The sequence below is a fragment of the Camponotus floridanus genome, unplaced genomic scaffold, assembly GCF_003227725.1.
Source record: "Camponotus floridanus strain SB8 unplaced genomic scaffold, Cflo_v7.5 scaffold8, whole genome shotgun sequence".
Taxonomy (NCBI): Eukaryota; Metazoa; Arthropoda; class Insecta; order Hymenoptera; family Formicidae; genus Camponotus; species Camponotus floridanus.
In genome coordinates this window covers 1449240-1475398 of record NW_020229849.1, presented here as the reverse complement: position 1 = coordinate 1475398, position 26159 = coordinate 1449240, and the positions used below count along the sequence as shown (strand labels likewise).

General features: G+C 32.7%; 3 protein-coding genes across 8 annotated transcripts in view; 2 read left to right on the top strand and 1 right to left on the bottom strand.

Moving 5' to 3' along the window:
* The window catches only part of LOC105250816 (protein held out wings), a 50980-nt gene extending 34801 nt beyond the window's left edge, over nucleotides 1-16179 (top strand). For all 3 annotated transcript variants that reach the window (XM_011257110.3, XM_011257109.3, XM_011257108.3), the window contains exons 6-8: nucleotides 1245-1544; nucleotides 8677-8877; nucleotides 13779-16179. In XM_011257110.3, coding sequence (XP_011255412.1) covers nucleotides 1245-1544; nucleotides 8677-8762 — 386 coding nt within the window. In that variant the 3' untranslated portion in view covers nucleotides 8763-8877; nucleotides 13779-16179. The remainder of the gene's footprint in view (nucleotides 1-1244; nucleotides 1545-8676; nucleotides 8878-13778) is intronic.
* Nucleotides 16180-17330: 1151 nt separating this feature from the next.
* LOC105250814 (anaphase-promoting complex subunit 2) lies at nucleotides 17331-23927 on the bottom strand. 2 transcript variants are annotated; one of them, XM_011257104.3, is made up of 8 exons: nucleotides 23756-23927; nucleotides 22652-23093; nucleotides 22327-22565; nucleotides 22080-22260; nucleotides 20142-20367; nucleotides 19886-20070; nucleotides 18811-19356; nucleotides 17331-18009 (listed from the first exon to the last, which is right to left on the bottom strand). In XM_011257104.3, the coding sequence occupies exons 1-8, from the start codon at nucleotides 23828-23830 to the stop codon at nucleotides 17570-17572; spliced, it is 2334 nt and encodes a 777-aa protein (XP_011255406.1). In that variant the 5' UTR covers nucleotides 23831-23927; the 3' UTR covers nucleotides 17331-17569. The 2 variants fall into 2 exon arrangements, with proteins under 2 accessions (XP_011255406.1, XP_011255407.1); XM_011257105.3 differs by having other exon boundaries at nucleotides 22327-22562.
* Nucleotides 23266-26006, top strand: LOC105250815 (transmembrane protein 177). 3 transcript variants are annotated; one of them, XM_025414371.1, is made up of 3 exons: nucleotides 23266-23280; nucleotides 24698-24847; nucleotides 24931-26006. In XM_025414371.1, exons 2-3 carry the CDS (start codon nucleotides 24714-24716, stop codon nucleotides 25706-25708), a joined length of 912 nt encoding a protein of 303 aa, XP_025270156.1. In that variant the 5' UTR covers nucleotides 23266-23280; nucleotides 24698-24713; the 3' UTR covers nucleotides 25709-26006. The 3 variants fall into 3 exon arrangements, with proteins under 3 accessions (XP_025270156.1, XP_025270155.1, XP_019882941.1); XM_025414370.1 differs by lacking the exon at nucleotides 23266-23280 and adding an exon at nucleotides 24152-24172; XM_020027382.2 differs by lacking the exon at nucleotides 23266-23280 and adding an exon at nucleotides 24233-24251.
* Nucleotides 26007-26159: the final 153 nt, after the last annotated feature.

The window sequence follows — 26159 nt, the reverse complement described above, 5'->3', positions numbered from 1 at the left end:
ATCTTCTTAGAAGAATTTAATAATTTTAAATTTTAACAATATTACCAATATTAACAATATTAACAATATTCTTATTTTAATATTGTAATTGTCACTTCAAGAATATATAATTATTTAATTCTACTTTAAAAAAATTATAATCTTTGATTTAAAAAATATTATTTTCTATCCAACATTGTTTCTTTTCCATTCGAGAAAATTAAATCTTAAATCATAAGAATATATTTTTCTCGATTGAACTGAATAAAATAGCTTCATTCAAATAAGCAATTATATTTTTCTTTAATTAACGCGATATAATCTCATTTCAAGATTTCCATGTTAAAATTAAATATATTTTCAAACCAAGAATGTTCTTTTTTTCTGTGTGCTGAATTTATATGTTTATACATAGAAAAAATAAGTGTCAAATCAAAATTTATATACTTAAACTAACGCGTTCATTGTTTCGTATATACGCAACAATTTATAATCTTCTTGGAAGAATTTAATAATTTTAATTTCAACAATATTACAGTCTTATTTTAATATTGCAATTGTCACCTCGGGAATATATAATTATTTAATTCTACTTTCAGAAAATTATAATCTTTGATTTAAAAATGTTATTTTCTATCTAACATTGTTTCTTTTCCATTCGAGAAAATTAAATCTTAAATCGTAAGAATATATTTTTCTCGATTGAACTGAATAAAATAGCTTCATTCAAATAAGCAATTATATTTTTCTTTAATTAACGCGATATAATCTCATTTCAAGATTTCTACGTTAAAATTAAATATATTTTCAACACAAAAATGTCCTTTTTTCTGTGCAATAATCGTCTCACGGATATTACTTGATTAATTTCAAGTAACGCGACTACAACTTTTGTACCCTCAAGATTTACCTGCTCAGTATTCTTACAAAAATCTTTGAATCACTAATTCGCTTCTATTTATTTCATTCTTCCGGAGTCATTAATCAATCGCTTCGAGTCTAGCTGGATAAACTTGGAAACAAATTTAGGATAGATTTCTAAGAAACTTATCCTCAAAAATATGGTCAGATTATGCCTTGATTTTTGACAATCTACCAGAGGCAAATGCGAGACGGCAAGGATCCTATAAATATTTTCCTGCCAAGTCGCTCTACGCATTTCTCCAAATTCCTCCGCTGGTGTTGCGACTCTCTCGGGAAGAACTGTAGAACCAGCGGAAGGCTTCGGGAGGAAAGAAGTGGACACATTTCATTCTCTGTTGCAGCCTGCGACGAGGAATGGCGGCGAGTGGCCGCCGCCGCGGCCGAGACGCAGCGCCTGCTGCCGGGCCTGGCGACGCCGATGCGGACGCCGAGCGCTCCTCTGGGCGCGCCGTTGATCCTCTCGCCGCGGATATCCGTGCCGACGACTGCCGCGTCCCTGCTGAACGGCTCCGGGCCGCCCGGCTCGCTCCTGTCGGCCGGCGATCCCCACGGGCTCATCTACACGCCATACGCGGACTACGCCAACTATGCCGCCCTGGCGTCGCCGTTACTCACCGAATACGCCACTGCTGATCATTCTGGTGGGTTGTTTGCTCGTTGAGTTTCTTCCGCGCGACGGAGATGTAGAGAGCGAGAGGAGAAACGCGCCTTCTCTCTCGTCTATTTAGTGAAAAACGCAATACGCGAGAAGCGCCTTAATAAGGAGAGATACACGCGCGTCGAGACAGAAGGGACGAAGCCGTGCTATTTTATTTTTTATTATTATCATTATTATTATTATTACTATTTCTATTATTATTATATTATTATTATATATTATATTATATATTATATTATATTATATTGCGTACGGCACGTCATTGGTGATTGGTGACTCTCTCTGCTTGACGCACGGCTCGAGACGCGTTCACACAACGATGGCTGTTTTTTTTCTTTTTTAATGTTGTTAGTGTCATGATTAGACGAGCAACGAATGATTAACAACGGCGATAAGATTAAGAAATAGTCTGTTTACAAAATTAATTGTCATATACAGAGTGTCCCATTTTAAAGGACCCACTCAAATATCTCAGAAACACTGCGTTAAATCGAAAAATGTTTCAAACAAAAGTTGTGTGGCGTCATCTTATCATCGGGGCCATAAGATGGTGGCAAAAATTTGATCTTGGATAGTCATTTGAAGGTTACATAAAGGTCACCTTCAATTTCTTAAATGGAACCTACTATTTTTCATTGCATATTCTTATAGCTTATCTCGAGAGCTTTCCAAAACACTATAATAAAGTATTTTTTCATCAAGTACTTTTCGAGTTATGAGGCTTGAAATCATTTCTTAATTTTACATAAACCATAAAATATTCATTTTTCGATTATCTTACCTTAATACTTTTATGTACAAAATAATGAGAAAAATCAATTGGTATAAAGAAAACACAATTGTTTCGAAGAAAAAATATGTAATTTGCAATTAACAATTCCATATCTTTCCAAGGTCAAATTTTTGTCACCATCTTATGGTTCCCTTAAAGTCACACAACTTTTGTTTGAAACATTTTTCGATTTAACGTAGTGTTTCTGAGATATTTGAGTGGGTCCTTTAAAATGGGACACCCTGATATAAAGATTCGAATATTTGTTATACTGATTATACCGGTTGATTTTGCTGCTGATTGTCGAAAGAAATTGTTTGTCTAATCGTTTTACCCAGTGCCAATTTTTTATATATCACACACGTATAAATTATACTCGGAAATGAAATGATCACACGGAGATTGGAAAAAACGGGATTGAATAATGTAACGTTATCGTGACACTCCGATAGCGATCGACGTTCAGCTTCGCGAAACGTGACATGAAAAAGGTTCAATGCACGTCGGTTTGCCGGGAGCGTCACCAATAAACACGTAGTAATAAAGTCGCCTAAATTTTAAGACGATATTTGTTAATTAGGAGCTCTTACAGCTTTATTAATTGTTATTATTCACGACGTACGCACCATCATAGTTATCATCATCATCATCATCGTGTCATTATCGTCGTCATCGGTCGTCGACCCTATCGTCATCGTCATCATCATCATCGTCGTCATCTTATCATCGTGGCAGTTAGCGAATACTATTCGTGAGAATAGCTTAGAAGATAGAGCATAACCGAAATCAGTCATTTACTAGTCGCGTCCAGTTCAGATATTAATAATTACGTAAAAGCCTTAGCGTATAATGTATGCACCGCCTTCGTAATAATTGTATCGAAGATTCAGGGTTATCACATAGCGATGTCAGAGCGGCAAGAAACGCGAGACGGCCGTATTTGGCAAGATTTTATCAGGGACAGTATAGGAGGAAAGGGGAGCAGACGCGCATATACTCGTGGTATTGTGCTGTATCGCGGGTGGATGTACTAGTCCGAAAGTTTGTTTTTTTTTGTCTTTTTTTACATAGAACACTGATATTCTGCCGTTTGCCAGCAGCTACGTGTTTAGCCGTCTGAAAGGCTTTTCTTCTCGTATTGCTTTAGGGTAATACCCGAGAAACAAAAATATTCTATCTGGTTGAATAAAAATGTTTCGACGTTTTATTCTTATTTAAAAAAAAAAAATATATATATATATAATTTTAAAAATGTAGACTTATGTATAAAAAGCTTTTTTTTTACTTTTATTTATTTTCTGTGGTGTGAGAAGAATATTACTTTTTGAAAGTAATTGCGGAATTTAATGGCGTTTGAAGCAAACTATTTTTTTTTAAGAGATTTATGACTTTTTTTATTAGCTTTTAATAAAAGTGGCGGATTTAAAAATAAATATTTCCGCGTTTTAACATTGTTTATATTGACATGCTAAGCAGATAAAATATTTTTGTTCTTTTATAGATAGCTTTAGTGCCAAGGAGGTCGCGAGAGATGGACAGTCGTGTGTATAGACCTCGGTCACGTTGTACCCAGGAATTACGGCGTCGTTGTAGAGAACCGTTAGCTAGGACAGTCCCGCGGAGAATCGTGTTTTAGCCATTGCGCGAAAAATTCACGTAGGAATATTTAGGATACGCGAGAGAGAAATCCTTTCCAGTCCTCAGTATCCAAAATATATACATCCCCCGCAAAGTGGTACGCTTGATATAAAGTGTCTGACACACTCGATACTTAATCAAACGAGAGACTATCCGGGAATGTAGTGATATATTCGCCACGTTTTTCACGATATATGTAGTCGAAAGTTCTCTCGAGACGCATTTTTTTCTTTCCTCGATACAAAGGCATCCAGTTACCCGGTGATGAATAATCGCGTCTCCATCACGTAAGGAAAGTTGGATAGATACATTTTTTTTTATATACATGTAAGATCTTACAATGGATTTTCTTATGATCGACTAGGGAGATTCGTGTTCGCGTTATCGTTAACGCGCATTACTCAACGCAGTAATCAAAGGCCATTCATTTTTGTTGTAGCTATTTTATAAATATGCGCGTATACACATGTACGTTCGTGTATATGAAAGTATTTCAGAGAATATATTATATACATATATATTTATTTTGTATGTACAGGGTGTTTCTTAATAAGTGCAAATTTTTTTTAAGAGATGATTCTTTGTCGAAAATTAAGGGGGCTTTCTTTTTCATATAAACATGTACTCCTATATCCCACCCTGTGATACACTTTTGCAAAAATTGGAGTAAAAATTAGATTTTTATTTTTTTCTCAAATTTGGAACAAGTTAAAGAAATGAAATTAGGTGAATATTTTTTATTAGTAAAAAGATTGTTTATTAAATATTATTAATATTTTTTAATGTGCTCCTATTGTTATAAGGGGATGAAACTAGCAATCTTTATTCACTTTTTGATTAAAACTTTTTAATGAGGAATACGATCATCTAAAAATATACATTAAAAAGTTTGATTTATTTAGAAACTTTTTTATTTCTTTTATTTTTTTCATAAAATCAGTAGTTTTCAAGAAAAAATACGTTATCGTCCACACCACCATGCTAAATAGCATAGGTTTCGAATTACGAGAAATTAAATTTTAAAATAAAAATAAAATTAGAATAAATGTTGGAAAAATTGGAACAAAACCAAAATTATAATAAAAATTTAAAAAACCTAAATTTTATCCCCATTTTTGGAAGAGTGTAACTCCACAGGAAGGGATGTAGGAGTATATGTTTATATGAAAAACCCCCCCTTAATTTTCGACAAAGAATCATCTCCTAAAATTTTTCGCGCTTATTAAGAAACACCCTGTATATGAATGATATTAATGTTGTACTTGTGTAATATAGGTAATATAGGTATTTTTTTTTTTTAAAGCTTTCTCTCTTTAGAGTTCGAAGTTAGTATATTTTCGACGAAGGGATGTTTATCGTAGACTGTAAGTCACAGCTTAGAGACATTTTTCTCCTTACTAAAACAAAGAAATCGTTTTAATCTATCGATAGGGCGGTGATGGTATGTATAATACATTAACCGAATTTTAGTCCGCGTTTTCTTTCTCCTTTTGTTTTCTTCTTCTTCTTCTTTTTTTATCTCGCGAATACATTTTATGACACGCTTGACTTAAATTACGCTTAGCGACGATTATAACTACAAAGTACCACTAGAATCCCAATCGAATCCCTCGGGTTGATATCTAACACGCGACTAAACAACTAATAACTCGATCCGTCCACCTCTCTTACGAAACTCACATTGTTTCTCTCACACATCACTCGTCCCGAATGAACACCCGTACTTCTAATTACGTAACTCTTTGCAGTGACGACTCTAGCGATGTAATTACGCGAATCGTTTAGCGCGATAATAGTTATCTAAAAACGAGAGAAAATAAATATCAAGAGAAAAGGAGCGTTCAATCGTAAGATTCTCGAGAAATAGCAGCTAATTTTATTAGAAAACATGTAATGACGAATTTAAAATCAATCGAGATAATTATCATTATTGATCGCACGATGCCAATCGAATTAGAAAATAATTTAGCGAAGATTCGTCGTATCTCATCAATGCAGGCAGAAATTGAATCTATCGCGCGACACGCCATACAACGTTGCAATGGCTGGTGATAGGTAGTCTATAATAAATATACGTATATGTAGGGTTTTTTAAAAAAAAAAGCGGACAGACAGTAGGTGGAGGGAGAATATACCCAGGGACCAAACAATATTTTGAGGACTGATGGTTCTAGCGTTTACTTGTAGCAAATTCAGAGACGATACAGATAAGACTATGCGTTAAAAAGTATATACTTTATTTCTCTTTCTTTTTTTTTTTTCTTTCTTTTCTAATTGCGCCTCCACGCCCCCGCAACAAAGGAGAATCGAATGATGATTAGTTAGCGCACGTACAATATTTATACGGATTATTATTTTATAGATACGCAATACTCTTTTGATGGCATAGTCTTTAAGTAATGTTAAAATTCGACGCGTTATGCAAATTATATATATACATACACATATTATATGTATATATATATATATCATATTATATTATTTTATACGTTTATTTAATTTTATTTTTATAAAGTTTTAGCCATTATATAGATATATTTATACGAGGTTAAGGGAAACGGATAGACGTAATCTCAATACTCATTGTTGTTAGGAACGAGTAGAATGGTTGCATACATTTTAGCTTACATGACAAAGATTTACCTGATTTTCACGACAAAAATCAAAAATGGGATTTTGACTGCTCCAGGAGCGAGAAGAAACCCGGTGTCAAATAGATTTTCTCAAGTATTTTAATGAATTTTATATATACGCAACAAACATGTAAAAAAAATCTCTCACGTACCTACAAACGTCGATAGTGAAGAGGAGATATATTTGTAAAGATGTACATGATAGGCTTTAATGAAATGTATAATAGTAAGTAAGTAAATAAGTGCGTGTCTCCGACAAAAAGCCGTATCTCGCTTCTCGCGAAATGTCACAATATTTTTAACACAGAATTTTTCAGGGATGCACGACTTCTCTCATTGATAATACAGTATTCTTACAGAGTGTTATGGTAGGACGAGCAAGCTTACCACAGCCTAAGGAGTACGACCGAACGTGAGTTACGAAAGATCGAGACAAACCGAAACCACGAAAATCTCATTAGTACCGAGATATCTTTGAGTAACGAATTTTTTAGGAAAAATTTTCCGCACAAGAATAATTATATTAATAATTATATTAATATTTATATTTATTAAATATTATATAATATTTATAAAATATTAATATTTATTATATATTTATTATATAATTTATTATATATTTATTATATATTTATTATATAATTTATTATATAATTATATAAATATAATTTATATTTATTAATAAATATAAATTATATTTATATTTATTAATAATTAATAATAATAAGAATACAGTTGTCAAAAATTTAATCAGATTGATATTTTTTTCAGTTTCATTAATATAATTATATTATATTATATTAATATATTAATATATATTAATATAATTATGTTAATGAAACTGAAAAAAAATATCAATCTGATTAAATTTTTGACAACTATATTCTTATTAAAAAAAATCAAACAAACTTGCAGTATTTCCGAATCTTATTTAAGAATATCTCGGTATTGTATTGGGTGCAGTGTCTCATATGTATTCCATGTCAGCGATGCTCAAAGTCGACAGATCTTTACGATGCATGTCGGCGAGCATCGTGCCGATACCGAACAGTATTTCGCGCGAGTCAAGCATTTAGTAGCTTCTGCGTTCTCCGTGTTAGTCCACTCCCCTGGGAGACAGAGATGTGACGAAGAAATCGTAAACGTGGCTCGCGCATCGGTCGTAATCCGTAGGCAACATAATCAGCATTGATCCGGCGGTGTTGTTACGAATTGAACCAAGAGAAGCAATCTTAAATTTTCTCCGCGTGTAGCAGGGAGAATTGTCTCTGTCTCGTAGTAACAATGTGCTCTCGAATTCGTAACAACGCCGGAACCCGTTGCATATGAGGGAGAGAGATACTCCGGTATAAATATTCAGTCAAGCAATCCGTGCGTTTTTACGCATAACGATTATTTCTCATCGATATACAGGGTGTCCCAGACTTATCGAGTCAATGGCAGATTCCTGAGATTATTTGAAGACGAAAATTCTAATACCAAAATGTTGAAGAAGACATAATTTCGGCGCTACAAAGGATTAAAGATTACCAATCGCCGCTTTTAAGGACATAACATATCGAGGGATCCGCGCAACAATGTTGACATCAATAGAGGAGTTGATATGAAATAAAAAGATGTGTTCAAGTGTAATTGAAACTTTAATAACATTACAATAATGATGTAACATGACGCAGTCAACGAATTGTTCATAAAGATGTTCAAACTACTGACTGTTTCCGAGCACAGGAGAACGTAACGCGCCGATTGGTAATCTTTAATCTTCTGTAGCGTCGAAACTACAACTTTCTCAACATTTTGGTATCAGAATTTTCGTTTCCAAATGATCTCAGGAATCTACCATTAGTGACTGATTGGGTAGGTCTGGGACACCCTGTATATATTTATACGGGGATCCCTCTCTTTCTCTTTATGAAACGGGTTCCTCTCCGGTGTGTGTCGTTTGCATTGATAATAGCGGCAAGATTCTAGATTTTATAGGCGGACGGACCGGGACGCGAAAGTGTCCGCGGAAAGTGACTCTCGACGTGGCTCTCGATCATATGTACTCATGCTATGTATGTTGGCGACAGGCGCAGCGGCGGCCGCTGCCAAGCAGCGTAGACACCTGGGTCAGATCCGCGAGCACCCTTATCAAAGGGCCGGCGCTCTCTCGTGAACACGCAGAGACAGCGCGAGTATACAAAGAGAGAGAGAAAGTGAGAGAGAGCGAGCGAGAAAGAGAGAGAAAGAGAGAGAGAGAAAAAGCACTGTTCTCGCACCAACGCGGAAAGGTTAGTGTCTGCAGACGATTCATTAAGTTCTCTCTTTTGTCCTCTTAAATTTTTTTTTTTTCCACCATCTTCATCTTTCTTGCAGTCTCGACGTCTCGAATGATCGGGATGCTTCCTCGTCTCTACGGATTCGTTCTTGTATTAAGATCCGAAGGTGATTATCATCATCGTCCTCCCGATCCGGCAGAAACGGAAAGCGTCCCGATCGTTCCGACCAGCAATTATATTACGTCGCTTTACCATTTTTTATTACGACGAGATCCGCGCAAACACAAACGCGCTCCGAGTACGTGTTTTTACCGCATGCCAGATTATCCGCGGCGAAGATACGTACCTTAGACACGTGTCTCCTCTCTCGGATGTCAGTTCGGAGAGCTTTCACTCGGTTCAGAGCAGCAGCGGTGTTGTGCCTGCGCGCCTCGTCCTGTGTACCTGACGCCGCACCGATCGACATCGGTTGTTTCTCATTATCGAATCACTTGACCTTTTTTTCTCTTACACACGTATATGTTTATATACATTTATATACGCGGATTGTACTTCCGGCGATAGTACGGAAGAGTTGATTAATGTCGCAGCGTATGTCCCCCTACCTCCGAGAAATGGGTCGCACTTTCCTCAGACCTGCAACAGTGGAAACTTTCATTAGCCATAATAGTCGAGGTAATGGGAAGGAAAGGAAGAGCTGAGGAAAGGGAGGGAGAGATTACGCATACATGGGTGGATCGATGCGTGGGATGGAAAGAGAGAGAAAGAGAGAGAGAGACTTCTTTCTTAACTAAGGCCGCGAGTGTTCCATATCCGGGATGTCGAAATATACCGGTTCGCGTAAAAACACAAGACGCAACGGGACGTGGGTGCGCATCTCCTCCGGTTAGTTTTCGCGATAATTCTCGCGACACGATTATTCGGATGAAAATAGAACGCGCGAACAACACCTTGCGTCAGGCAGAATCCTATAATTAGAGTCACGGTCGCCGAGAGGAAGATTATAAAATATGCGGCTTGCATAAATTTTGCGAGTGAAAAGTTTCCGCGAAGATCCGGGAGATTATTTCGTCTCGATCCTTTCTTCTCTCGATAATTTCAGAAATTAACGGGATGCCGGAGTTCTGTTTTACCGATAAAATGTCTTATTTCATTTTTGTCCGAAATCATTTTATTAATTGCACAGAATAATAAATGCTTCTCCACCATTAAAGTAGAAACAAAGCGGGAATCTCCTGATTTTATGCTAAAAATTAAGAAAAAATTGAAAAATTACAGTTTTTTATCGGCTTCTGAGGTCAAATCGTAACAATATTTGCTTTGTATGCATAAAATAAGATAGGTTCTTGCTAGAGATTGTATGAAGGAATATAAATGAATTTTTAGAAATGAATTTAGAAGCCTAATGAAAAAGATATTTCGGTAAAAAAACCGAAATCTTTTTCATTAGGCTTCTAAACTTATTTCTAAAAATTCATTTATATTCCTTCATACAATCTTTAGCGGGAACCTATCTTATTTTGTGCATGCTAACTGCAAAACTTTTATATTAAGCAAATATTGTTATGACCTTTTTATGATTTTTTAGGTTTTTTTAAATTTTTAATATAAAATCAGCAGGTTCCCTCTTTGTTTCTGTATGTACTTTAATCGTGAAGGAGTATTTATTATTTTGTGCAACTAATAAAAAGATTTCGGACATAAATGAAATATAACATTTTATCGGTAAAACCCGGCATCCCCTTAAAGTCAAATTATAACACATTATGCGTGTGCGCTTGCAAAGTGGATGCGTATTCATATAAGTACGAATATTATCTTTTTAGACATATTTACGCAGATAATAATTCACAGTAATTAATAAGAAAAAAAATCTAAAAGACAATGTTCATCAAAATAATAATATCAAAAAAACATTGTTCAAAAACTTTTCCGGTGGACTTTGATTATTATTTATAATTTAAAGACGATGTTCATCAAAATAATAATATCAAAAAAACATTGTTCAAAAACTTTTCCGGAGGACTTTGATTATTATTTATATTTTTTTTTTTTTATTATTATAAAAAATTCTCGCATAGATTCTCGTATAAACAGATCGTCAATCTGGAAATTATTTTCCGACATTAACATACGTGTTTGTCCAAGATGTATATTTTTGTTGCAAATGAGAATTCAAGGGGCGGTAACGCGGAACGATGCGAAGGTTTACGTAACGCGTCGATCCGATCTTTATTATCTAAATTATTATTATAATTATTATTATTATTATCGTAATTATTGTTACAACTATAACAAATCACATCTCACGATTTAATTTCTCGATAAACTCGCGCTAACCAGTGAGATTTACGCGGATGAAATATTTTTCACGTATGCTAATTTCATTTTGCCTTTTGAGCATCCTTTTATTCGATACGACATATCGATAAAAATTGTTTTTCGATCTGCGTGATTTTTACACGTTCGAACAAAAAAAGAAGTAAAGTTAGACTCGCGGTGATGAAAATGCTGCCAGAGATGGCATCCCGCCCTCTTTACATATTTTTTATCTCACTAACAAGTATTTTTTTTACAACATAATTGACATTCCTTATCATAGAGATGCAATTTCATTCTTTATAGACCGCACAACTTGCACTATCTTTATTTATAAAAGACTAACAATATAATACTCTACACACACGTATACACACGCTCAGATTGATACGAATATGCGCGGATATGACCACTCTTTTATGAAATAATTTTTTCAAATAAAAATCGCTTATGATTAATTATAATTTTTATAAAAATTTGTCTTTTCTGTGTGTTTTTTTGTGCAAATTGTTTTCAAGTGATATATGTACGTACAATACACACACACACGCTCACATATTGTGCATATATAGCGTGTACGAATTAAGTATGCTTGTGCGAATAGTATTTTTTTAGTTTTGTTTGAGAGAATCATACCTTGTATATATATATATATATATATATATATATATATATATATATTTCCTTTCATAGATTTATAAATTTATAGAATAGAAAAAATGTAGACTGGAAAGTACAGTTTTTTCAATTCAAATTTTTAATTTTAGAAACTATTTTAGTCCTAGAATTTTGATTTCTAATTTTACAACTATATAATTACTTTCTTAACGTAAAGCGAAAGCAATCACGGATTTAGCAATTATATTTTATTTATGCTCTCTGATTTGTATTATTCTGACAACAAAAAAGTTATTCACACGAGATTTAATTCGCATAGTTATGCACATATACACATGAATCCGTATGTACATAAAGGATATTTTACAAATCACGAATCAATCAGTATTGGCAGGTTCTACGATGAAACTATTAAATTAATAAATATTTAATAACTATTTAATTAATAAATCGCAAACAAAATCGAAATTGAGAAAAATTTGTTTAACTCTAGTAGCTTACTCTCTTATATATATTCGTAAATAAATTTTCGACATTATATTTCTACTCCTTCAAAAATTATATACTTGATCTATCTCGGTAAAAATTTAAAAAAAAATTTAAATCATTTATTTCTCGTGCTTTCTTGCATAACTTTTGATCTATAAGTTTCTCGTCGAATCTCCAGTTATTACTCGACAGATCCAATTTACATTAATATATATATATATATATACATATATGAATAGAAAAATTTGTTTACAATAGCGTATATTAATAATAATAATATGCTTCTTTTTAAAAAAATTGCCTGGAATTGTACTACAGATATCTGTTCTGTATGGCACATGCAATACTCATGAGCCTCTGACACCTGCTTGCTGATGGGACATTAATCACTAAAGATCGATCAATAATCGGTACAATAATACCACCGCAACTTATATGTAATTGGAAATTTCGTTGTAATCTTTCTCTCATTTAATCGGTGCTAATGTGGTGGCAGGTGCACACCCAAGGCTGCCTGTCTGAAATCATCACTGTAATAATATTCGGACGTAACGTACGTGTGTAACGATTAACAACAGATAGCGATCGGTCCTTTTTTTTCCACCGAATGTTTCTTTTTTTTTCTGACATCCGACGTACAGGCAGCTACAAACAGTGTAGGGTAGATGTACCAGAAATAAATACTGTTTTGATTCAATTTCGTGCGACATATTATTAATCAGAATTAATATTATAAATAAATATTTAATATTAAAATTAATATTTAAATATATTTTCGAGATCTCGTTTTTAAGAAAAAATATAAATTTGAAAATAAATGACAATCGGAGTAGATTTCGAGAAAACCGCTTTAACGTGAGAATTGTATAAGAGACCAATAGAGTTCTCGTTCATTAGTGCATCTACCTTGACGCGAATCACTATAACAATGTATCTATCGATTTACGATTTTGTAGCTGTTCTATGCGCGGGGAGGATATACGAAGTATATACAAACTATGTCACGCCTTTGTACTTGAAAGAAACGGATCTAATCGTCATCGAGATAGACGAGCATATATTCATAAAATAACAAAGTGCTAGAGCTTGATATTCGATATGAATTGATGATTTTTCGCGTGTTAGACTATTATCTTGTCATGACGCGTATACAAGTCGAGAATGCTTCACACTAATAATAATATTACAAATAGCCGGTGCAAAGCAATGCTTGATCAATTTTCGAATTTTATACACGTGGAACGATAATAGATGACAAGACGAAAATCTCCCAGTCATGAAGGGTCGATTCGAGATAAAAAAATTCTAATACTGATATTAGTAAACTACCATGCATACGAAAGCGTTGCTTTTCACCACTAACTATATTTCTCTCAGCTAGCGAGCTAGACACTTAATGTTAACGTCGGTCAGAGTCATAATCAGATTACTAACAAACTGTTTTTTCTTTTCTTTCTTGTTAACTCGTGGTTGCCCGTGGCCTGTAGGCTTGGAGTGCTAACAATGGATATCCACTCGCCCCGTGCTAACACCTGGACTCTGGAACAGCATCCCGCGTTCGATCGGTTCACCAACCAGCCGACCACCTTCGCCGTCCGTCCGCGTCACCAGCCCTGTTCGTCAAGCTTATCCATCATCCTGTATCCTCTTAATGTTCAGAAATGTAGTTTCTCTTTCGGCGATTGGAATCGTCGATTGGATTCCGAGCCATTTCTCGTCATCGTCGACGAACGCACGATATGCAGGGTGTATCTTAAAAATCTCCCACTAAGCAAATAACGTTATTCCTGATTAAAAACCGAGTCGAAAAGTCCTGAAGCATTTCTTTCCATTTTATAATGCTTAATAATGCGGTAATTAATGAGTAAAGTCGCGCCAATAAACAGACAAACTTCCTCGTTGTCAACGTATGAAGCAAAAAAATAAACTGTTTTGCGTTAATTTTTAAACAATTCATCTCTTCAGAAATCTTTTTAATACTTAAATCTTAATTATTTAATGAATCTTGGGAAAAAAAAATGATTCAGGACTCTTCGACTCGGTTTTTAATCAGGAATAACGCTATTTACTTGGTGGGAGCTTTTTAAGATACACCCTGTGTAATATATATAATATATTCATATAATATATAATTCATTTTGCAAAACATTAGCGTTATAAAGTGCACTTGCATAATATATTAGATATTCAAATATGTACAATTGACATATTATTTTTGGGCGAGTAAACGCGGGACTCGTTTATTCCGGACACGAGTCAAGTACGCGCAATTTCGGTGCAACAGTAGTAATTAGCGGTAGTTTTTATTACAAAGACAATATATTTTGCCAGATATTTTAATTTTTCCCTTCGAGGGAAGGGAAATTATATTATCGTAGCGTACGATATCTGGAGTATTTTATTTTCTCTCTCTTCTCGTGACGGCGAAATGAAATATTTTCGCGCTTTCCCTAGTACTTACGACTCCTACGCTGGCATACTTCGTCATCGGAGATGTGACAATATTAATACAACTTAAACACGATGAGATATAACACACCCGCGCGTTTTTTTTAGAATTAATCGCTAAGAAGGTGTTGCGCGGAAAAAAAGAAAACGCGTGAATCAGCTCTAAATGGATTGGAAACTCCGCTGAAGAAAATTGCAAATGATATTCTGTGTCTTCCTCTTTTCTCGTGTGACGCATCATGTCAAAAAAAAAAACTCGAAATTCTGTACAACTCTCTTATATAAATGTGCCTTATATATATATAATATTAACGTAGTGCGATCAAGTAGAGTCATGTTACTGATTTTTTTTTAAAGCTTTGTTAATATCGTACGTTTATTACGTAATTTACGTAATAGCATTAGAAATGTGCAATCAAAATTTACTTTCTCAATACATATACAAAGGGAAAGAGAATGATAGGATAAAGTTAGCCACAAATAAAGTTTAAAGGTGAATTTTTTTCTATGAATCTTTTTCGTGACAAACTGCGAAAAGGATCCATTAAGATACCTGCATCTAGAATCGCGAATATCCCGAAGAGAAGGCTTTAAAGATCCGTCATCGGATGCGGATGTACGAGAGCTACATGTATATATTGTTTCAGCCAAAAGTATTAAAGAATCTAATTTCTGCTAATCGCGGAAAATATTTTAAAACGTCAATTGTGCAATACTTTGATGACCATAAGAACAAGACGTCCTCTTCGGGACGTTTTTCGAGTGTTGCCAAAATTTTTATGGAATAAAAATTACAAATGTTTGAAGAAAATGTTGCGAGAATTTCTGATTTTCGAATCGCAGAATCATTGAATACGAATGTATTTGCATATATATGTACACATATATATTTATATACATATATATATATGTGTATATATGTACAGTGGGCGCCAATAATGCCTCAACATATGAAATTTGTCGCATTCGAGATTAATAATCACTAGATATTGATACTATCGACGAAACAAAAACAAATGAGATATCGATTTGTCGTTACGTTGCAAAATTATTTACAAGATATTATAATCATACGAATAAACAAATATGTATGTAATCTCCACAGGTGCAAGAGTGTTTGCGTGAGAGAGTGATTTACTTAATATCGACTTTATCGTTGTGTATTAGTTGCACCATTTTTAGGTCTGCCATATTGTACATGTAACGACTAAGAACGATTTCTCAACAGAGTTGCACGCGTTTATAAATCCTATGTATAGTCATCCATGTGTCAAATGTTATACTCGTTCTTTCTCGACAGATATTTTTGAATTTTTATCCGAAGAGTCCCTTTTAGATACCAATAACTTGGTCCTCTGTGTATATATATATAAATGCTGAAAAAGCATACATACACACATACAGCTACACATTAAGAGTGATCTGAAATCTACTTAAGTTCACAACGTAAATATCCGATATATATATATATAAATATATATTTTATTATTGTACGTAAATAATTGATTTAATGAAGTGTTTTGAATATTATTGTCCTTTATTAGAAGGAGCAAATTACTTGCGCATTTCGCGATGGATTATATACAAAAACAGATATGTATACTCTTTATGTATATGCTGTTTAATATATGTATGCGCATAAGAACATAAATTATTACACATGTATACATAATGTATTATACATATGCACTGACACTCAGTTAAACATCTGGATGATATGAATAAATACGACTGTGGTTTACTTTTGCGTTAAACGAAATTGTAATGTATATATATATTTTGCATATATATATATATATATATATATATATATATATATATATATATATATTACAATTATTATTTAACCCTAAAGAGTAAATTTATTTTAATTTTTACATTTATTGTAAAAAAAGTTTATACATTTGTACTACGATATAATTTCTCAATCATGTAAATTGCATATATATACGTATAGATATCATTTTATTATTTAAAAAAATGTTTCCCTCGATATTATTTCTATTATCATCGCAAAAGTAAATCCCGGGATAATTTATTTATATCCTGTTATCATATTTATAAATATGTATACAGATAAGTTATATAAGGAAATATATATGTGCAAGCAATCTTGTTAGATCTTATATAGCATGCGAATTTACATTTATTATTCTATAGTTATATATAGTTTTTTTTTTGCCGAAATTTATTATATGATAATTTTTTAGTTTCATATTTTATTTTAATGTTGAGATATGTGCAGAATATATGTGGCAATATTATTGTATAAGTGACAATGAGAAGCTAATCTGTTTTCTGAAATCTCGGAAAGATCTGATTATGTGTGAATCATACTATACTGTATGCTACTTACGAAAGAAAATTTATAGTTTGCAATAAAAGTGCAAATAAAATAGTTTATACGGAAACATGTATAAAATATTATGATGAACGGCAATAAAAATATTTTTTCAATACTCGATAACCTCTTTTTGATTTTTGAAGGATCAAAGGAACTGAGTTGAACACACAAGTCTTCTATTTCATTGAAATTGTATATATGTATGCTAATTATTTATTAAGAAAGTCGGTAAATTGACATTTTATGTATAAATATGTATATATATAAATACTCAATATATTGGAGTATTTATGCATTATAAGTTTGTATTATATAAACTTTATTTCTCTATCAAGAAAAATATTTTTCTGTGGTAATAAGAAACCAGATATCGCCTTTATCTTAATATCACAAATTATGTTTTTCTATCATTACTATACAAATGTAATCTCACAAATGTGATCTCGTGTATCAAAACGTCGAGAATGAAATAATGAGACAAAAAATTTATGATTTTGGTAATCGATAGAAACTACCGGAGAGCAGTAGTTGATGTTCCCTGACTTTTCTATCCAGAAATTGCCTCAATTCCGGTAAACCGCATTCCACGGCGCCGGGTCCTTGAGATGCAAACATTTTCAACATCTGATGAATCCTTTCTATTGGCATCGAATCTAGATTCGTCAACATTCCAACAATATACGACCAAAACACTTGCAGTTCCTCCTCTCTTTGATCGCTGGCCGAGGCCATGACGCTTTCGGTTTCCTCCTCCTCAACAATGTCCGTTGATAAGCGATTCTTGGATGTACTTTCTTCTTGCAAAACGTATACATCATTGGAAGTTTCTTTTAAAAGGCCTTGCGATACCCAGAATGTCATCTTACGTCGTAAAACAGTTGCTGGAGCGTGTATCACTTCCGCCAAATCTTGCAAAGCCCATTCACCTATAAATCAACTTTAATTAGTAATCTTCTCACTATCCCAGGTAGAACATGAAACTCATAATGACATCATTATGACGTTATCATGATTTTATTTATCACTTAAAAGTTACTTAAACAAAAGTGATTAAAAAATGAGTTAAAGATGACAAAAAGAATCATAAATTTTTAAGTTCAATAATCACATGATATAATTTTAAAAAGATTATGTTGCTTAAATATAATTAAAATATACATGAATAATTAAATAAACAAGTAATTGCGTAATATATATAAAAAATGATATTATTATGATTGATTCTTAAGATTTCATACGCGACCCAGGTAGAACATGAAACTCATAATGACATCATTATGACGTTATCATGATTTTATTTATCACTTAAGAGTTACTTAAAAAAAAGTGATTAAAAAATGAGTTAAAGATGACAAAAAGAATCATAAATTTTTAAGTTCAATAATCGCATTATATAATTTTAAAAAGATTATGTTGCTTAAATAAAATTAAAATATACACGAATAATTAAATAAACAAGTAATTGCGTAATATATATAAAAAATGATATTATTATGATTGATTCTTAAGATTTCATACGCGAAGTATATATATTCTCCAACAGAGTTTGCTAGAATTGTTTAATATCAAAAATAAGTCATCAAAACATTGCCAAAAGTATATCAAATGAGATCATTATGATTTTTCTAAAATGACTTTTAGGTGACGTCATAATGATGTCATTATGAGTTTCATGTTCTACCTGGGATATGATTATGTTTACAATAATAATCGTCCATTGTACTTACTTTTATCTTGAAAATGCAAGATAATCGTTGCGTGCACCGGCGTAACATTTATGTCCAACTTTCTATCTTTCAATTCAATTTCCAGACTCACATTTCCTAAATGAGGCTTCCAACAGAGCGTCCTATTTCCCTTCAAGGCCTCAAACGCCTTCACGTACTTATTCAATTGATTCTGCACGATATTCGGTAGTTTCAGCTTCCAGTCTTCTTTGAACGGCGGCCAGAATTGTGCCGACAATATGAGCGCGGAAGTGGGAAAGAGTTCCCTCTGCAGATTGTAACTGGTATCGGAGTGGATATTACCGTCTATTCTTTTCGAGTCGTAAACATCTTTCAGCATAACTTCGCAGTAATGCAACTGATTCTCTCCAAACCGTCTCTTCAATAATTCTAAGTGACGTATCTCACGTTCGGTATGATAGTTGAGTTGCGATAACAATCTGTCTGCCAGCAATGTTCGGTACTCGTTGACAAATAAATCCTGACTACCGTAGACGTTCACTAACGTAGAGATTATGTCGGACACCTTGCGCTGCGTTGATTTAGCTGAAAGAAAATAAATCCTATATATTTAAAACTGAATTATGAGCAAAGCCACACAGAGAAAAATGTATACTGTATTCAAGAAAGTATTATTTATTTTAAGTATATCATAAGTTTGTATATCCGCAAATATATCATAAGTTCACCACAAGCATTAAATTTAATTGAATATATTCTGAATTTTAGTAAGTGCAGTATTTTAGTCAAGAATATTAAAACAAAAATTTGGTTTGCTTACTACAAGAGTTGACGTAGAATAAGTTTGATTTTTTTAAATACAATTTTACAATATTCTTGAAAAGAAAATAATTTCTTTTTTCGAGTATGATAATGAGATTTTCCAACACTTGTGATGAGTATATTTTAAGACTATTATCAAGAATATATTCTTTGTTGAAGAAAATTATTACTTAAAAAAAGGAAAAATAAACTGAGTAATCGCTTTTCTTGGCAATAGAATGATATTTTCCTCTGTGCAGCCAACATAATGCAGACTGTTTTAAAACGCCGCTAGTAAAATCTCGCGATTTACCGGGATCAGCATCGACTGGATCCGGCATCCATTTTTCCCAATCCTCGGTCTCGTCATCCGCCGAACCGTCGTCCAGTTGCAGACACTCTCCCTTTACCAATTCGTCAGCTAATTCACTTGGCGAATCGTCGAGCAGGCTATTAACAACAGAACGTACGGTATCCTCTCTGCTCCTCAAATAACTCCTGAAGAAATAAACATATTTGAAAAATCGATAGGCGAAAATTTATTATGCGACAAGATGCAGAGAACTCACTTGATAGGTTCCGTTACAGCTTCCAAAAGAACTCCCGTCGAATCGAGATGCTTGAGTGCTTTGATTGCGGCAATGTAAGCTGTCACTATATCCGGAGTGTTCACACCAGGATGTAGGAGCCTCGTTTTAATCGCTTCTTGCAAATTTTTAATTAAGACTTTTCGTTGATCGGTTCTTTCCAGGCAAATTCGGAGATCATCCACTGCGGGTTGTGACTCGGGATATTCTGCAGAAAAATATAGCATGTAAATATAAATTATTATATTTTATAAATAAATATAAATTATTATATTTTATAATTTTATAATTATTATATTTTATAATTTTATAATTATTATACTTTAGATGTTATATATTATTATACTTACAAGGGGAGGTCGCGGTTGACTCATCACCGATTTTGATCTCCTTTGGTGTGGTGAATCTACATCGAAAAAAAGTTGATCCGTGTTCGAGCTTTTCGTCCAATGCGCCTTGTAAAAAAAATTTTTTTTTTCTCGAAGTGCAGAGAAATTGCCAGGTTCGTTATCAGGCCTAAAGAAAGACTCTTTTTCGATCGGTGTCGCTAGTCCAGCGGCAGAGCGCAAGACTAGTAACTTGCGGGATCCCAGGTTCGAGACCGTGGGCTCTGATAATTTTTTTAATTTTTTTTTAATTATTTTATTTATATATGTGTGTGTATATGTAACATGTATTATGTTAAATAAATATTCGGTATACTAATAATGTCACACACTTTTCATGTTTCATAGTTGTTGTTTACAAAAACGGTTTTTCTACCTGCTGTGAACCGCTGGATGCTACCGTTAAAATATCGTTACAGAAAACGTTACGAGGGGGGGAGGGGGGAAGGCTCGTGTGTTCCTGTCAAAGATTCTAGAAGGTCGATTAGAAAATATATCTTACTTATATATTTATAATATATTTATTACATATTACATATTTATGCAGAAAATAATAAAGAGTAATAAATTAATAATAAAGAGTAATAAATTAAATAGATAGATAAAGAAATAATTACATAATAAATACATAAAGAATTATATAGATACATAAAAAAATAATTAGTTAAAAAAAATAAAAGAATAAATACATTTTTTGTTTATTTGTTACATTGCGCCGGATGATATAAATCATAAAAACATGCAAAACATAAATATTTTCCGCATACAGCACATTTAATAAAAACGCACGCATTACAATTACATTTTAACGAACGTATCTATTTAATTTATTCTTTATGTATTTATTATGTAATTATTTCTTTATCTATCTATTTAATTTATTACTCTTTATTATTAATTTATTACTCTTTATTATTTTCTGCATAAATATGTAATATGTAATAAATATATTATAAATATATAAGTAAGATATATTTTCTAATCGACCTTCTAGAATCTTTGACAGGAACACACGAGCCTTCCCCCCTCCCCCCTCGTAACGTTTTCTGTAACGATATTTTAACGGTAGCATCCAGCGGTTCACAGCAGGTAGAAAAACCGTTTTTGTAAACAACAACTATGAAACATGAAAAGTGTGTGACATTATTAGTATACCGAATATTTATTTAACATAATACATGTTACATATACACACACATATATAAATAAAATAATTAAAAAAAAATTAAAAAAATTATCAGAGCCCACGGTCTCGAACCTGTGATCCCGCGAGTTACTAGTCTTGCGCTCTGCCGCTGGACTAGCGGCACCGATCGAAAAAGAGTCTTTCTTTAGGCCTGATAACGAACCTGGCAATTTCTCTGCACTTCGAGAAAAAAAAAATTTTTTTTACAAGGCGCATTGGACGAAAAGCTCGAACACGGATCAACTTTTTTTCGATGTAGATTCACCACACCAAAGGAGATCAAAATCGGTGATGAGTCAACCGCGACCTCCCCTTGTTAGATGTATACATATAAATGACATACCATACCTATTATTATATTAAAGAGATGATTGATTCTTATCTTGGTATATGTTTCATACAGAAAATGAGATAACTTTTGTTTAAATTTATTTATGGCATTACGAATTTCGTCACTAAGTGTTACTGTTTTTGAAAAGCCACCGGAATAAATTCTTATCAGCCAACTCATGACGACAGTTTCCAGCCACTATAAAAATACAACATCAATATACATAGTATCATTAATGTATAATAGTTTTAAAAATTCACATACATTTTCTAATGGAATCAATTGCGACACATCAAATGTTTTGTCGCATGTTTGAATCACGTGATTCTCGATACGAATATGAATTAACGATGTGAGCACATTTCCTACAAGTCTCTCCAATAATTTCAGCTCAATTAGTTTTCTGTTTGTCTCGTGAAATATGTAAACTATCATTTGGCATTGACAGTTCTCGACTTCCTGAGCACATCCAACGCATTGGATCTCATTAACCGATACATCTGCTTTGAAATAAATACATTTCTGTAATAACTCATACATTTTGGAAAAATCATGAGTAAAATGAATTAAGATAAATCTTGACATTTACCTGGCGACGAATTATCCGAATTGCAAAATACATTAAAGGCGATTTTATAGAAATGTTCTATAATACATTCATGATACAGAGGTAATTGACTCAACAATGTTGCTCTCACAATGAGCTTGAATCGCGCTTCTATATCATTCTCGACGCTTGATGGATCCGTAACCACATCCTGGTTCTGTCTTAAATATTCCAACTTTTTCAAAAGAGGTAGAAACTCGGTGAGATTGCTGTACAGATCATCTACCGCAGACTTGAACAATTCAAATCCTCGTTTACTGTCTTCTGTATTCTCAAACTTTTCCCAGAACACTGGTGCTACATGCCAACGAATGTATTGCTCTATATGATGAATAACAATATCCTCGACAAATTGTGACAGCTTCAGAACTCGCACATCCTCCGCAAGATTCGCAAACTCCTCCTCTGTGCATTCTTCCTTAGTCTGAAGAAGACAAGAACAATTATTTTTGGAAATAAAAAATAATCACTGAATTATTCCAATTAAAATTATTATTAGGCATGCTATGTGAGAATTTTCATCGAGTATTGTATATACCTATAAAAGAGAAGAAAATATATTTTTAAAATACATTTTTTGTTATTAATTTTTATGCCAAATATTTGTTAACGTAAGTATCGCCAAAATACTAGGAGCCATTGATTTTGATGACCAAGTCAAATTTGGAAGAACAGCTGATTTAAGTGAGATACAGAAGATATGGTACAATAAAAAAAAATTTTTAAATAATTTTATAAAAATAAACTATAAAATTAAAAATAAACTAAATTATTAATTTGTTTTTCAAATAAATGTCTCAAGAAAGCATAATATATATTACTATATATTATATATGATATATATATATATAATATATATGAAGCATAATATATATTACTATATATTATGCTTCATATATATTATTAAATTAATATATAATATTATATAATGTACAAATTAAATTAATATATATTATTATATAATATTTATTGACGTATCAAGAGTATAGTTTCACGGATTGTCAATCATCAATATCGTAAAATATAATTCAGTTAGAAAAATGCAAACTTGTAATATTAGCAATATATATTGTAAGTAAATATTACATGCAATAGCTTTTCGCTAAGTATTGGAAACGCCCGTTCTATCCGAACGAAAATATCTTCCACAGCCTCCGTCATGTTTAAAACTAACAGCAAGTTCGAATTGCTCCAAAACAACTCAAGGATGTGTTCAAAAATCCTACATGTGGGGTCAAGTATCCTTTGATCGACCAATCCAGACAAATAAATATTTCCTTCTTTTATTCTGATTGGTCAATTGAAATGCTATTCCATCCGACGAGTAGATTTCCGAATGTACCTTTAGGTTAGAGTCCGATTGGATTATGGTATGTGTCAGGTTAAGTTAGGCATGCTATGTGCGAATTTTCATCGAGTATTGTATATATCTATAAAAGAGAAAAAAATATATTTTTTAAATACATTTTTTGTTATTAATTTCTATATCAAATATTTGTTAACGTAAGTATCGCCTAAAATACTAGGAACCATTGATTTTGACGGCCAAGTCAAATTTGGAAGAACAGCTGATTTAAGTGAGGTACAGAAAATACAGTACAATAAAAAAAATTTTTTAATTTTATAAAAATAAACTATAAAATTAATAATAAACTATATTATTAATTTATTTTTCAAGTAAATGTCTCAAGAAAGCATAATATATATTACTATATATTAGCTTCATATATATTATTAAATTAATGTATATGAATAATGTATATTATTAAATTAATGTATAAATTATATAATGTATAATTATATGTATATAATAATTGTATATAATATAATTGTATATAACAACAGCTGATTTAAGCGAGATACAGAAGATACAGTGCAATAAAAAAAAAGTTTAAATAATTTTCCAAAATTGACTTGGGCCACTTGCAAAAGATAGAGGAGGGCAGCATTTAATATATCTATTTATTATAATATTATACTAACAAATGTCATATTCAAAAATAATTTATATATAAATTTCATTTTCAGAGCCTTGTAGCAAAAAATGAATATATTTTCATTTAAATATAGAAACTTAATCTTGGGTATAACAGCAACTGCTGTTGGATATTATGCAGTTCTCATGCCACATACTATCTTTTTAAGTAAATACAGATTTATAGTAGCCACGTATTATCAGTAAGTAGCAAAAGTTATTGAGATTCACTCTAAATCTGAATCTAATTTAATTTACTTTTTGTTTACTTTTCCCAAACATATAGAATGGGCAAAGAAATCCCCGTAGGTTTTAAAATACAGCAGAGAATCCAGGAAGTAATGAACGATTTAAAACTATCCGATGACATTAGGAATATTATACAGCCCTTCAGTGTGTTTGGTCTTGATTTATTTCATGCTGGGACCCTCAATAACAAGTATGGAGCGATACTGGGAATTCCTGCCAATTTTACTAATACGACAGAACAACTCTACAAGAACATGCAAGTTAAGGAGCAGCGGATAGACTGGACGCGACAAGACGCACAAAGCTTGTTGAATGGGGTGACGCTCTCGGAGAGTGCGCAAAAATTCGCGATAGCGTGCGAGATTCTGCGAATTCAGGCGGAGGAGCCATATTTCAATTCATACCTCTCAGCTCTGATTATAACAATATTGTGGACACTTTATAACGCTATAACATACAAATTCAAATTGCGTGGCCAGAATGTGGTACTGTGTCGAACACTTTACTCGAGTTTCACCATAGTGGGTGCGATATCGTGGTTTGGAATCAAAGATTATCGAAGTTATCAGCTTGACAAGAAGGACGATGAAGCCTTGTGTAATCTAGGAGCAGAGTATGTTAAAGGGGGACAAGAATTTTTTGAGAAAACGTTAATTAGAAACAGAGCCTTAAGATCTCTCTTAGGAGAGGAAGGAAAACGTATATATACAGCTTATGGAAATGAAAAGACTCTTTTGAGGGAGAAACACGTGCCACTTTCTCACAGAAAAGACTTTTTTGATTCACGTCTACAACATTTAGAAAACGTGAAATGAATATTTTTTTCGCATTTACAATAACTAGAAAAAGCGTTCTTTTTACATGATATTCAATTCATCCGTTTCATGCTTTTTGCTGCACTTGTAATCAGCGAATCCATTTTTCTACAATACTTAAAAAAAACATGCCTTTTCATTTAATTAATTGTGATTTGACCGCTTTTTGTTAATCAAGAAATTCGTAAATGCATCGAAAACTGTAAATGTACGCCATTACATGTAGATATGTATATTTCTTATGTCATTAATGTCAACGCAGAATGTTAGTGATAATAAACTGTTACTATTTGAAATACACAGTATTCGTTATATGAATATATATATTATCAATTATACTATGTATGTACATATTATTCTCTTTCCTTAAAATAGTTCAATTATACTTACAACATATTGCTCTAAGTCCTTAATGTATAAAGTATTTATCGTAAAAGTGTATACTCTTCCA

What these genes read in the sequence shown, in the direction of transcription:
- LOC105250815 (XM_025414371.1), top strand. Translation starts at nt 24,714, where the DNA reads ATGAATATATTTTCATTTAAATATAGAAACTTAATCTTGGGTATAACA. An exon ending in ATAGTAGCCACGTATTATCA is followed by an intron (nt 24,848 to 24,930) that starts GTAAGTAGCAAA and finishes CCAAACATATAG; the next exon opens with AATGGGCAAAGAAATCCCCG.
- LOC105250814 (XM_011257104.3), bottom strand. Translation starts at nt 23,830, where the DNA reads ATGACGGAGGCTGTGGAAGATATTTTCGTTCGGATAGAACGGGCGTTT. An exon ending in TCTCTTTAATATAATAATAG is followed by an intron (nt 20,368 to 22,079) that starts GTATGGTATGTC and finishes ATTTTTCTGCAG; the next exon opens with AATATCCCGAGTCACAACCC. An exon ending in CTTGCATTTTCAAGATAAAA is followed by an intron (nt 18,010 to 18,810) that starts GTAAGTACAATG and finishes GTTGATTTATAG; the next exon opens with GTGAATGGGCTTTGCAAGAT.